At 42.7% G+C, this 11,798-nt stretch overlaps 1 protein-coding gene across 1 annotated transcript in view; it reads right to left on the bottom strand.

Annotated features, from left to right (window-relative positions):
- Nucleotides 1-270: 270 nt before the first annotated feature.
- LOC126095572 (uncharacterized) overlaps nucleotides 271-11,798 on the bottom strand; it is an 83,256-nt gene continuing 71,728 nt past the window's right edge. The window contains exon 4 of the mRNA XM_049910349.1: nucleotides 271-480. Within this exon, the coding sequence (XP_049766306.1) occupies nucleotides 271-480 (210 nt within the window). The remainder of the gene's footprint in view (nucleotides 481-11,798) is intronic.

Raw genomic sequence — 11,798 nt, 5'->3', positions numbered from 1 at the left:
CTAAAACTCCAAGAGATGCCGATAAGCTGCACTTCGTACACATCCTCTGGGCATACTGTGTTGCTATCTCCACCTGATAAGTTCCAGTTATGTTAGAGACAATATCCATCATGTACTCATACAATTCTTCATCTTTAGAAATGAATTTTTTCCCTGTTGAAAATACTGGAATAAGGCTAGCATAAGGAAAAAAATTCAGTCATCCCACAAGCATGGAAATGCTGGTATAATATCAATTTGTTGCTGTTAGGTCAAAGTGTTCGTGGTGCATCACTTCCTATTTCTGCGAATGTAGTTTGGTGTTGCTGCTGTGTAGTAACTCACCGACAGGAAAGTCGCCTTGCTGATAGGGTAGATCTTTCCCGCAGTGATCAGCAGCGGCCTCTGTGTGCTGCATACCAGCATGCGTAGCGCGTTCTTGGTGCGTTTGCTTGCCTCTGTCCAAGCACAGCTGTAGGCAGCCAGCGACACTCTTGCACCCTGTGGGTAGTATAAGGTTTAGGCGTTAGAGTATAAGTGAGGGTGGAAAGTTATCTGCACTCTGCAGTAACATTAACATGGCATCGCTAAGAATGGACATCGCAGTATTATGGCCACTACTTATTGTAAAAACAGCGGAAGAACTCATGTCCTGCGAAACAAACAAAAGCTAATCATGACTCACTGAATATCAAGTATTAATGAAGTTGTGACGCAAAGTCATGTAGGAGGCTAGTGGCCATTCTAGTAAATACGTGTAGATCTGCAGTTAAGCTGGCTATGTCGCATAAAAAGTCATACAGCAAGTGAAGAATACCTTTATTGATCAGAAACTATGCGTGATGCGTTTCGGCACTATTTCTGTCTTCAGAAATCGAAGTGCAAAGTTAGCACAAGGACCAGTTGTATACGTCACATAAGATGACAGACTACTGTTATCTCGTGTTACAGACACAACTGGTAACACTCTTGTCTTTGTCCTACATTTGTACTTCGATTTCTGAAGACGGAGATAATTCAGAAACGCGTCATGCATACATTGTGATCAATAGAATCATCAATCACCTGCTGTCTGGTTTTTTATGCGACCTAGTCACCTTAACTACTGTTCTACGCATATGTAATTTTAATTTTGAAGCGCCACTGTGCTCTGTCCACATAACGATAGAATGACATAGTTAGGACTTGAAAATGGGTGTTTGAGAAACAGATTTGTAGCGTAGGATTTGGGTGGAGTGTGGCCCCCTTGGCGATAAGGAGAGGGGAGTGAGCGTTGCAGGCATGGGTTTGCTTTGACAAACAATTTTCATTAAACCAAATTTCCTGGCAGTTGACGAAATAGCCATGTGACAACTGAATCCAAATATACGGCCAGTCAAAGTTCCTGAAGTATAGGTTAAGAAGAAAACAATAAAATAATTAAAATTTCTTCAACACAATAATAAAAAACCACTCAATACCATCCAAACTGATCAACAACAAGACCTCGAACACTTTACAGTATTCGACTTCTTTGCCAGAAAACAAAATAATCCCAATATAAAACTACAGTCCATAAATCAGAAAAGCAGACTTCACATTTGATAAGGTTTCCATATGTTTACACTTAAATTAAGTTCTAAACAGTGGAAAATCCAGGATGGAATGGTACCAATATTATGAAAATAAGACATTGCTACTCACCATATAGTGGAGATGTTGAATCACAGACCGACGCAACAGAAAGACGACTAAATAAGTAAGCTTTCGGACGAAAGGCGTTCTTCTGAAGTAGACAACACTGTAACACATTACCGGTGTCTCTTTGCTTCCAAGACCAGACTGCGAGCACCTTTGCATGCTGGGAGAAGCAATCTTCGTTCTGGGGATACGAAGGAGGTTGGGCGGGGAATTATTAGAAGATAGATGTGGGGGAAAGTAAACTGCTACTTGTACTAGCGTAGAGGTACGTGGTGGGAGTAGGGTAGAGCAGCTTGGTAGAGTTAGGAGATTAGTAGTAGGGGGCCAAGAGACAAATGCATCATCCAGTTGCTGAGTACGCTGCTTATCAGATAGCTGTTCCCTTAAATTACTGCTTCACAGCCTGTTCTACGTAGATCGTTCCTATCAACACCAGATTTCGTGAGTTACAGAGGTGTCAATTCTTCCTGCAATATGTACTATATTCCCATAACCCCTCTCGGCCTCAGCCGTCGATGATCATTATCCTTCACCCACTTATCCCCTTCCCTGCTCCCATTCCGGCATTACACAGCTTTCTATTTCACCAACACACCCACAGTCTCTTCACTTCTATCCTTCTTCGTTCCCTTCCCCCATCCCTCTAACCTCCCAGTTGCAACCAGCTGCCCTACACTGTCACCACCCATGCCCTATATGATTTCCAGAAGCAACACTGTCCCCCCTCTCTACCCTGCTATCGCTCCCCGCCCCAGCCTCCTCCTTACACCCCCCCCCCCCCCACATTTCTTCTCCTGTCATGCACAGTTTGTCTCAGTCTGGCCTCAGTGGCCAGAGACAGTGGTCAGAATTGTGTTTGGTAGAACTTTTATGCCTTTTCTACTTTAGAAGAAGTCCTTTTGGACGAAAGCTTACTTGTTTAGTGGTCTTTCTGTTGTGCATGTCTGAATTTCAGCATCTCCACTATATAGTGAGTAACAATCTACCATTTTCATAAATATCGTTGTTAAACTGAGTACAAGATCTACAGACCTCTCCCTTCGCACTATTCAGTGTTAGCAACACAACTACCAAGCCACTAAATACTACATACGTCAAAATAAGTAATTATAATTCTCTGTACAACAGTATACACAAGAACGGTTACACTCACAGCATAATAACAGACGATATCAACACAGCTCTCATTTCGAGAAAACAAATACATAGCCAGTACGCAAGCGCGCGCACACACACGCACACACACACACACATACTCACACACACACACACACACACACACACACACACACACACACACACATACATACATACATACACTAACCTCAACACAGCACACAGTGCACATGGTTAGTCCTTGTGAAAGATGACTGACAAATCTTTACACTTAGTGCACACAGTCGTGCCCTTCACCTTACGCCAAACACAGTTTAAATGAAAAAAATCAACCAATAATCCATTGTCGATCGCTAAAACACAGTATCAGAGCTTCTGTCTGCGTAACTTCCGTACTTGTCGGCCTTTCGCCTAGGAAAGACACCAACCGCTCCCCTGGCCTGTTTGTGTCTACACTTTGTGGCCATTCGCTGCGTCGACGGTTAATGGAGCCTCCGTCGTGGTTGCTGCTCGTCACACCACCTCTGCAGTAGGCAACATACTCTTTGGCTGTCTATCAACTGACTACTGGAATGGTAGTCAAACATCTGCCCGCAGCGTGCATGCGGCTCCAACAAGTATCCGTGCGACGTGCAGTTCTCAGTAGTACCTTACGATAAACTGCCTTTACCAACCAACAACCCAGATAGAACATGTCAACTAACTTTAAGAGCCTCTCAAGAGTGTAGTTTTCCTACTTACTAACAAACAAAAATACTTACGGAGACAGCTACATTTTAGGAGGTGCTTGACTTGAACTGACGTTGGTAAATTCGTCCGTTAGGTAAGATGGCAGAGGCGTAAATAGCGCGGTCACTTCGGGTCTAGAAGATATGAGAGGGGGAATGTTTTGTTGTTTGTCTTCCAGTGCTGACAACTCATGGGTGTGGGTGACTCGTACCGATCAGCTCTATAGGTGAATGCGCAATACAGTGACTGTCATCTTTAACTGCAGTAGATATTTGTAGCAAGAGACATGAAATTGGATTAAGTCTGTTGTAATACAACAAAAATGAAATTCAGAACATTCAATACACAGTTTTGATGATGTCTCATGTTGCAGGAAGTACAGTATACGAATATAAGTACAATTACTGTTAATAATACTTTGATTATCAACTCGTCAAATGGTAGGATGCAAACATTTCGATCAACTGCCCACTCGACAAGTGACTGGGTTCAGCTCAACACCTTTTAAATATGAATCCAGTTACACGGACGGGCTTGATAGGTCTTCTTCATTGTGTTTCCAGGGATGTGTGGTTTCTAAATTAGCTGAAGTGAATGTGCTGGATGGCGGCAACTGTTCGTTCAGCAATTAAAGAAACTGAAGATTGGCTTCACGTTCTCTTACGGGCCACGAAATTTTGCGTGAATTGGAGCAAGAGTTTCTTCACAATGACAGTGGGGATGACAAAATCGACGATTCAGATGGTGGTCCTTACTTCGTGCAAGAACAACTGTGTCAAACTTGAAGCAAGTGTTTCTCATTTTTATTTCATAAATCGTTCGTTGAATAGTTGCATTCTTTTGTGACCTTTCCTCAGTTTCTGAACTGTGAAATACTGTTTTTTATTCGTTAATGGTGAATAGGAAAGGGTGCAAGAAATGAAACTACATACCAGTGTAGCGAGTGCAAAATAATCATGTGCAAGAAGCTTTGTCTTCAAGTATATCACATTAAACTTAAACTGCGTGAAAGAATTGTGTAACATTTTATTTAATGTGTCCTAGGAGGAATGGTCAATGTTCAGGAATACGAGCGGAACGATCATTTGAAGCAAAAATCTTCATACGGACATATGCCCTATTCCGAACGGTTTCAGAGAAAGAACATATTTAATATACATTGTTATTTGTTTTCTCCGTTGTTTAACACATTGTCAGGTTTACACACGTATAGACGTACAACAGTTATGAAGCATTACAACATGCATTTAACAAAGTATCAATTGAAAAATATGTACACGGAAAGCGCCGTCGGTAGTCTTCGAGAGCAACAGGAGCACTGTCTTAGCAGAAGCCGTAGACATACGCTATATCTGCACATCATTTTTAAGTGTAGATGCGTGGTGTGTTAGCCCGCGCGATTGCAAACACAATTAATGTATGATTCTCTCTGACACACTCTTAATCCTTCGCACTACTACACTCATAACACACCATGGGCAACTTCGTCTTCAGTGGCAGAAAGGCATCCCGAACAAAGAGATTGAAAGCAACTAGGGAGGTTGTGCTACACTAAAATTTCAAAGAGGCTGGATGATTAAGACACTCAAGTGGGCTCCAAGACCCCAAAAACAAGTACATTAAATATGTTGTATCTCGGAAATCATTTAGGGTAGGGCATATGTCCATAAAAAGTTATCTGCTTCAAATGATCGTTCTTGCCATATCCCTGAACATTTTCCGTTTCTTCTAGGACATACTGTATCTGTAATCCAGGAGAAATAGATTCAGACTTTCTTAAAAGGTTAGCATCACAGTTAAATATTGGATAGTGTTGTTAATATGCGCCATTCTAAGAAACGACAAGCATTATGTGCCCAGCAGACACAAAAACACATCGTCGGGTATTTACAGTGTCAGAACTTCAGTGCGGCCACAGTCTGGAAAACAGTACAGTCGACGCTAGGTAAGTGTTTCCAGAGGTGCGATCAGTAATTGGGGTGGACGGGGAGGGGGGGGGGTGGAGGTCATTTTATCGCGCACTAACTGTAACACACTAATTTAAAAAGGCTGCTAATTAATAAGTAGAACACTATATATAGGGTGGTCCATTGATAGTGAACGTGCCAAATATCTCACGAAATAAGCATCATACGAAAAAACTACAAAGAACGAAACTCGTATAGCTTGAAGAGGGAAACCGCTAGATGGCGCTGCCATAGGTCAAATGGATATCAGCTTGTGGGGCGGCGGGTGAAATAATAGAATAAATGTTTTGTATTTATGCTGTTGGCCGCTCTCAACACTGGCTCTCTAACTACAATATTGGCAACGAGAAAGTGATTAGCAAAACGTCAAGCCTGTAATTAGAATTCCTAGTGCCCACTTCATCTGAGAAATACATTTATTGCTACAGCTATAGCTACAGAGCTATAGCTCTGAGGAATTAGGAGATTGTCTGGGATTCATAATCAAAAACCATTCTCTCTAAAATGTTCACTAAATTCTGAAAGTCACAGACCAAAAAGATTCCACACAATCCAACTACCAGAGCAGTTCAGAGTCTAATGCGCTGATGCCACTATAACTGTTCAAATTAAATGTTTAAGTGAATGCTCGCCATAATTTGATGATAATGTTCATCAAACGCCACGCTAACAATGGTAGAATGTCTGTCCTGCGGCGGTACGTGAAAATACGACATACGCAAACTAAAGATAGATCATTAACGTCATCCCTAAATTAACATTTCACTCGAAAACGATTTCATGGTTACTCGTATCCCGAGTAACTTATTACGGCATCCGAGGCTGTTTATAGCAATGATGCCGACGCGACGCGACTCCCGGCAGATGTGGTGCACTAATCAGCGTCTGGAGAGAACTGGGGCATTCCTCTCTCGCGCAGCGTTCTTACATATAAAGCTGCGGTGCGGACGGCTAAGGGAACGCCTGATCAAATCTGCTCTCCCGACTAGCCGCTGGGCTAGTAATGCACCACTTCAAGTTATTGAATAAATCATTGCTTCCTCTGCTGATGGCCGATGAAGCTTTCAATTTAATTGTGTAATCAGCACACAAGTAAGTGATCGTAATAAAAGTCTGACGTGGCTAAGTCAAATATTTTGGGCGAGAGAATTAATTTAATTACACTACACACAGTAGACGAGCTCTGAACTTGCTCTTTGGAGATACGCTATAGCTATAGTTTTATAGTTATTCTGTTGAAACTTCTCACATTTTTATGATTATAGCGGATCTCCCTTCTACTTAAATTTAAACATCCATCTTTATTTATTCGCCTACTTAATCTATCTTGCTTCCTTAATTTCTAAGACAAAAACCATAAAATCATGAATTTCAACTAAAATTTTAATTTGTGAGATCCAGAATACTGTTTCTACTAAATTATTCTGCAAAAGGAATCTAAATATCAATTTTTAAGTTTCTAGCTCTTTTATGTTGCGCCAATGATTTTTACAGAAAAACATCCAAATTTCGAAAATGGTTAAAGTTATTGAACTAATATCCAACACATATTGATTTTGTATTACTCCTGACATGCTAGAAACGTTCCAGTTTATTTACTTCATTTTAAAGTATTGCGCAATATTTATGACGTTAGAGCTAGTTACAGCGGATTAGGCTGGCGCACAATGGAAAGACTGATGTGAATTTTATAAGGCGTGAGTGTCCTGCTTCCCTACAAACTGCGTTTTTTAAAAACAGGAACCCCCATTTTTATTATATATTCGTGTAGTACGTAAAGAAATATGAATGTTTTAGTTGGATGACATTTTTCGCTTTGTGATACATGGCTCTGTAATAGTGACAAACGTATAAGTATGTGGTAACACATAACATTCCGCCAGTGCGAATGGTATTTGTTTCGTGATACATAACCCGTGTTAAAATTGACCATTTACCATTTCCGGAAAAGGTCGATATCGTGTTCATGTACGGCTATTGCGATCAAAATGCTCAACGGGCGTGTGCTATGTATCCTGCTCGGTATCCTGGACGACTTCATCCAAGTGTCCGAACCGTTCGCCGGATAGTTACGTTATTTGAGGAAATAGGAAGTGTTCAGCCACATGTGAAACTTCAACCATGACTTGCAACAAATGATGTTTTAGCTGCTGTCACGGCTAATCCGCACATCAATACCAGACAAATTTCGCGAGAATCGGGAATCTCAAAAACATCGGTATTGAGAATGCTACATCTACATCGACTGCACCCGTATCATATTTCTATGCACCAGGAATTGCTTGGCGACGACTTTGAACGTCGTGTACAGTTCTGCCACTGGCCACAAGAGAAATTACGGGACGATGACAGATTTTATGCACGCGTTCTATTTAGCGACGGAGCGTCATTCACCAACAGCGGTAACGTAAACCAGCATAATATGCACTACTGGGACCCGGAAAATACACGATGGCTGCGACAAGTGGAATATCAGCGACCTTGGCGGACATTTTTGGAGGAAGGGTAATTGACCCCCATTTTATCGATGGCAATCTAAATGATGCAGTGTATGCTAATTTCCTACGTAATGTTCTACCGATGTTACTAAATATGTTTCTCTGCATGACAGAATGGCGATGTACTTCCGATATGAACGACGTGCGGCTGAAGCAGTATTGAATAGCATATTTCATGACATGTGGATTGGTCGTCGAAGCAAGTTCACCGGATCTGACATCCTCGAATTTCTTTCTGTGGGGAAATTTGAAGGATATTTGCTGTCGTGATCCACCGACAACGCCTGACAACAAATGTCAGCGCATTGTCAATGCATGTGCGAACATTACCGAAGGCGAACTACCCGCTGTTGAGAGGAATGTCGTTACACGTTTTGCCAAATGCATTGAGGTTGACGGACATCATTTTGAGCATTTATTGCATTAATGTAGTCTTTACAGGCAATCACGCTGTAACAGCATGCGTTCTCTGAAATGATAAGTTCACAAAGGTACATGTATAACACTGGAACAACCGAAATGAAATGTTCAAACGTACCTACGTTCTGTATTTTAATTTAAAAAACCTACCTGTTACCAACTGTTGATCTAAAATTGTGAGCCATATGTTTGTGACTATTACAGCGCCACCTATCACAAAGCGAAAAAAGTGGTCCAACTAAAACATTCATATTTCTTTACGTACTACACGAATATGTGATAAAAATGGGTGTTCCTATTTAAAAAACGCATTTGATATCAGTTTGACCTATGACAGCGCCATCTAGCGGGCCAACCATAGCGCCATTTGGTTTCCCCCTTCAAGCTATAAAAGTTTCGGTCTTTGTAGTTTTTTCGTTTGACGCTTATTTCGTGAGATATTTGGCCCAGTCACGATCAGTGGACCAACCTGTATACGGAACGAAGTCATTATTGGTTCATGAGCAAAACATTTGACGGTTACTGGATTACTGGCACTCTCAGTACTTGCCTTTCTAACTGCTAACACTGCGACTCTTTCAGCCTGCTACGCTACTTAAGACGAATCGATCCACCGCGCTTGTACAGGCCTGGCACCGTCCCATCGCTCATCAGCCACTTGTCCCACGGTTACTGGCTATGGCTTTCCTTTATGTCGCCGACTCTTCGGTTCCGTTGCCTACATCCCCAAATCGCAGCCTGCATCATCAGCCTGGGCTGCCATCTCTAGCTCAATCGGGGCTCACGTTGACCACGGCAGATTCGACTGGCTTCCCGACCATTCCACCGTGGTCATGGTACTCACTAATGATATTTCCTGTTGAGAGCAGAACAGGTGACTGGTCTCCCATCGTCTCCAGTCTCCCCAGGTCAGCTCAGAACGGCGCAAGCTGCGGCACAAACACCGTCGACCGCACCTTCTAACTAAACAAGCCGAGGCAATGCTGTCACGGACAGTTGGACGGGGCGAGAAGAACAGCGTGCGGAAATTTTAGATTCATGACACATATTACTGAATGGCTTATCCGGCCGAGCGTTTCTAGACGCTTCAGTCCGGAACCGCGCTGCTGCTACGGTCGCAGGTTCGAATCCTGCCTCGCGAATGGATGTGTGTGATGTCTTTAGGTTAGTTAGGTTTAAGTAGTTCTAAGTCTAGGTGACTGATGACCTCCGATGTTAAGTCCCGTAGTGCTTAGAGCCATTTGAATCATTTTTAATGGATTATCTTTAAACGACGGGCGTTAAGTGTGTAATGCAACACATTTTTTTCTTGGTCAGTTTATGTTGACAAAAGTGCTGAATTTGTTGTGGGTTATCGTAGAGTATTCCAGTTTCAGCGCCTATAGTTTCATGAAGTTCCGATAACTGGCGGCAGTGTATGTAGCCTTCAAAATGGGATTAGCCGAGAGGTCTTAGGCGCTGCAGTCATGGACTGGCGGAGGTTGGCGTGTGTGTGTTTGTCCTTATGATAATTTTGGTTAAGTAGTGTGTAAGCTTTGGGACTGATAAATTTAGCAGTTAAGTCCCATAAGATTTCACACACATTTGAATATTTTTTGGAATTTGTAACGCAGGTGCATTCGAAGAAGGGAGCTGTAACTGAGTTCTTTTGGCGGAAAATCAAAGCATCACAGGTAGTCATAGACGCTTGCACAGTGTCTTCGGAGACTTGGAAGTGAACAAAAGCACGATGAGTCATTGGGCGAGGCGTCTGTCATCCTCGCTCGAGATCGTGCTAACCTGTCCGCTCACCGTACCACCCGACCCCACACAGCTGTGATTCCTGCTGTGTTCCAGGTGATCGACGGATGACGATGAAACATCTCAATGCACAAGTGGACGTCTCTGTTGGTACTGCTGACAACATTCGTCCACCAGTTCGAGTTCTCGAAGGCGTGTGCCCGCTGGGTTCCTCGCCGCTTAACAATAGACCTTCCGCGTTACGAGGCTGATATTCTGTCGAACAACTTCACCGGCGATGAAAGATGAGTTCATCCCTACGAGCCGGAAACAAACGGAAATCCATGGAGTGGCGCCACCCCACGTCTCCTTCGAAGAAAAAGTTCAGACCGCACCCTCAGCCGGTAAAATCATGTCGACAGTCTTCAGGTACTCTGAAGGGTTATTCTGTTTGATGTCCCCCCTCATTGCGTGACGATCAACTCTGAAGCGTATTGTGTTACCCCCAAGAAACTGAAGAAACGACTTCAGCGTGTTCGTCGCTAAAGTGTGACTATCAGAAACCTTACACCGTCATGCCTCTTCCCGCTGCCGGCCAACTATTGGCAGGCACAAGTATTCGAATCGGCTTAGCTTCAAGTCAAGCACCAGCTTTAGCGACCTCGGTGATTTGTAAGTTTGTAGAGGAAGCAGCACGTAAATAGAAGTTGTGTAGTATAGTTAGCGTTGTAGTTTAAGTATCAATACATAAAATAAATTCTGTTTGTAATTTTTACTACGATAGATCGACGGCTCTGCTTGGGTTGAGATGATTTTCCTCACGACCACCTATTATTAGACAAAACGCGATTGCCAGAGACCTTTGCTACATGAGCGGCGTATTACATCTAAAGGCGTCTGCTCATTCTCATGCAGGCTTAGGTACTTGTAAAATTCCTGCTTGTGCTCGTGAACTATCAAAATATTTCTGGAGTAGATTTTTCCGAACTCTAATTCTGAAATGCAGTACGGTCTTAATAACTCTACAAAATCTTACTTTACTTCGGGAACAATTAATATTTTCGGCAGTGCATTTAACGGGGATTATGTTCCAAGAAGTCGCAACTATAACTCGAGCGCTGAAGTGGTCGTGACAAGGCGTGTATGAGTCTGTCATCGCACACGTAGTTCTTACCAACTTGTGAAATAAACGGCGAGACATAGACTGCGCTCTGTTGACAAAACACTTAGAAGATGCGACAAACCCACAGAAGAGACAGCCTACGTTACACTTGTCCATCCTCTGCTGGAATATTGCTGAACGGTGTGCGATCCTTGCGAGGTAGGATTTACGGGGAATATCGAAAAAGTGCAAAGAAGGACAGCTGGTTTCGTGTTATCGCGTAATAGGGATGAGAGTGTCACTGATATGATACGCGAGTTGCGGCGGCAGTCACTGAAACAAAGGCGGTTTTCTTTGCGGCGAGATCTATTTATGAAATTTCAATCACCAACTTTCTCTTCCGAATGCGAAAATATTTTGTTGACATCCACCTAAGTAGGGAGAAATGATCATCATAATAAAATAAGGGAACTCAGAGCTCGAACGGAAAGATTTAAGTGTTACTTTTCGCCAAGCGCCATTCGAGAGTGGAACGGTAGAGAAGTAGTATGAAAATGGTTCGATGAACCCTCTTCCAGGCATTTAAGT

Source organism: Schistocerca cancellata, chromosome 8, assembly GCF_023864275.1.
Source record: "Schistocerca cancellata isolate TAMUIC-IGC-003103 chromosome 8, iqSchCanc2.1, whole genome shotgun sequence".
Taxonomy (NCBI): Eukaryota; Metazoa; Arthropoda; class Insecta; order Orthoptera; family Acrididae; genus Schistocerca; species Schistocerca cancellata.
The sequence above is the reverse complement of the archived record's forward strand: the minus strand, read 5'-3'. Positions and strand labels throughout refer to the sequence as shown.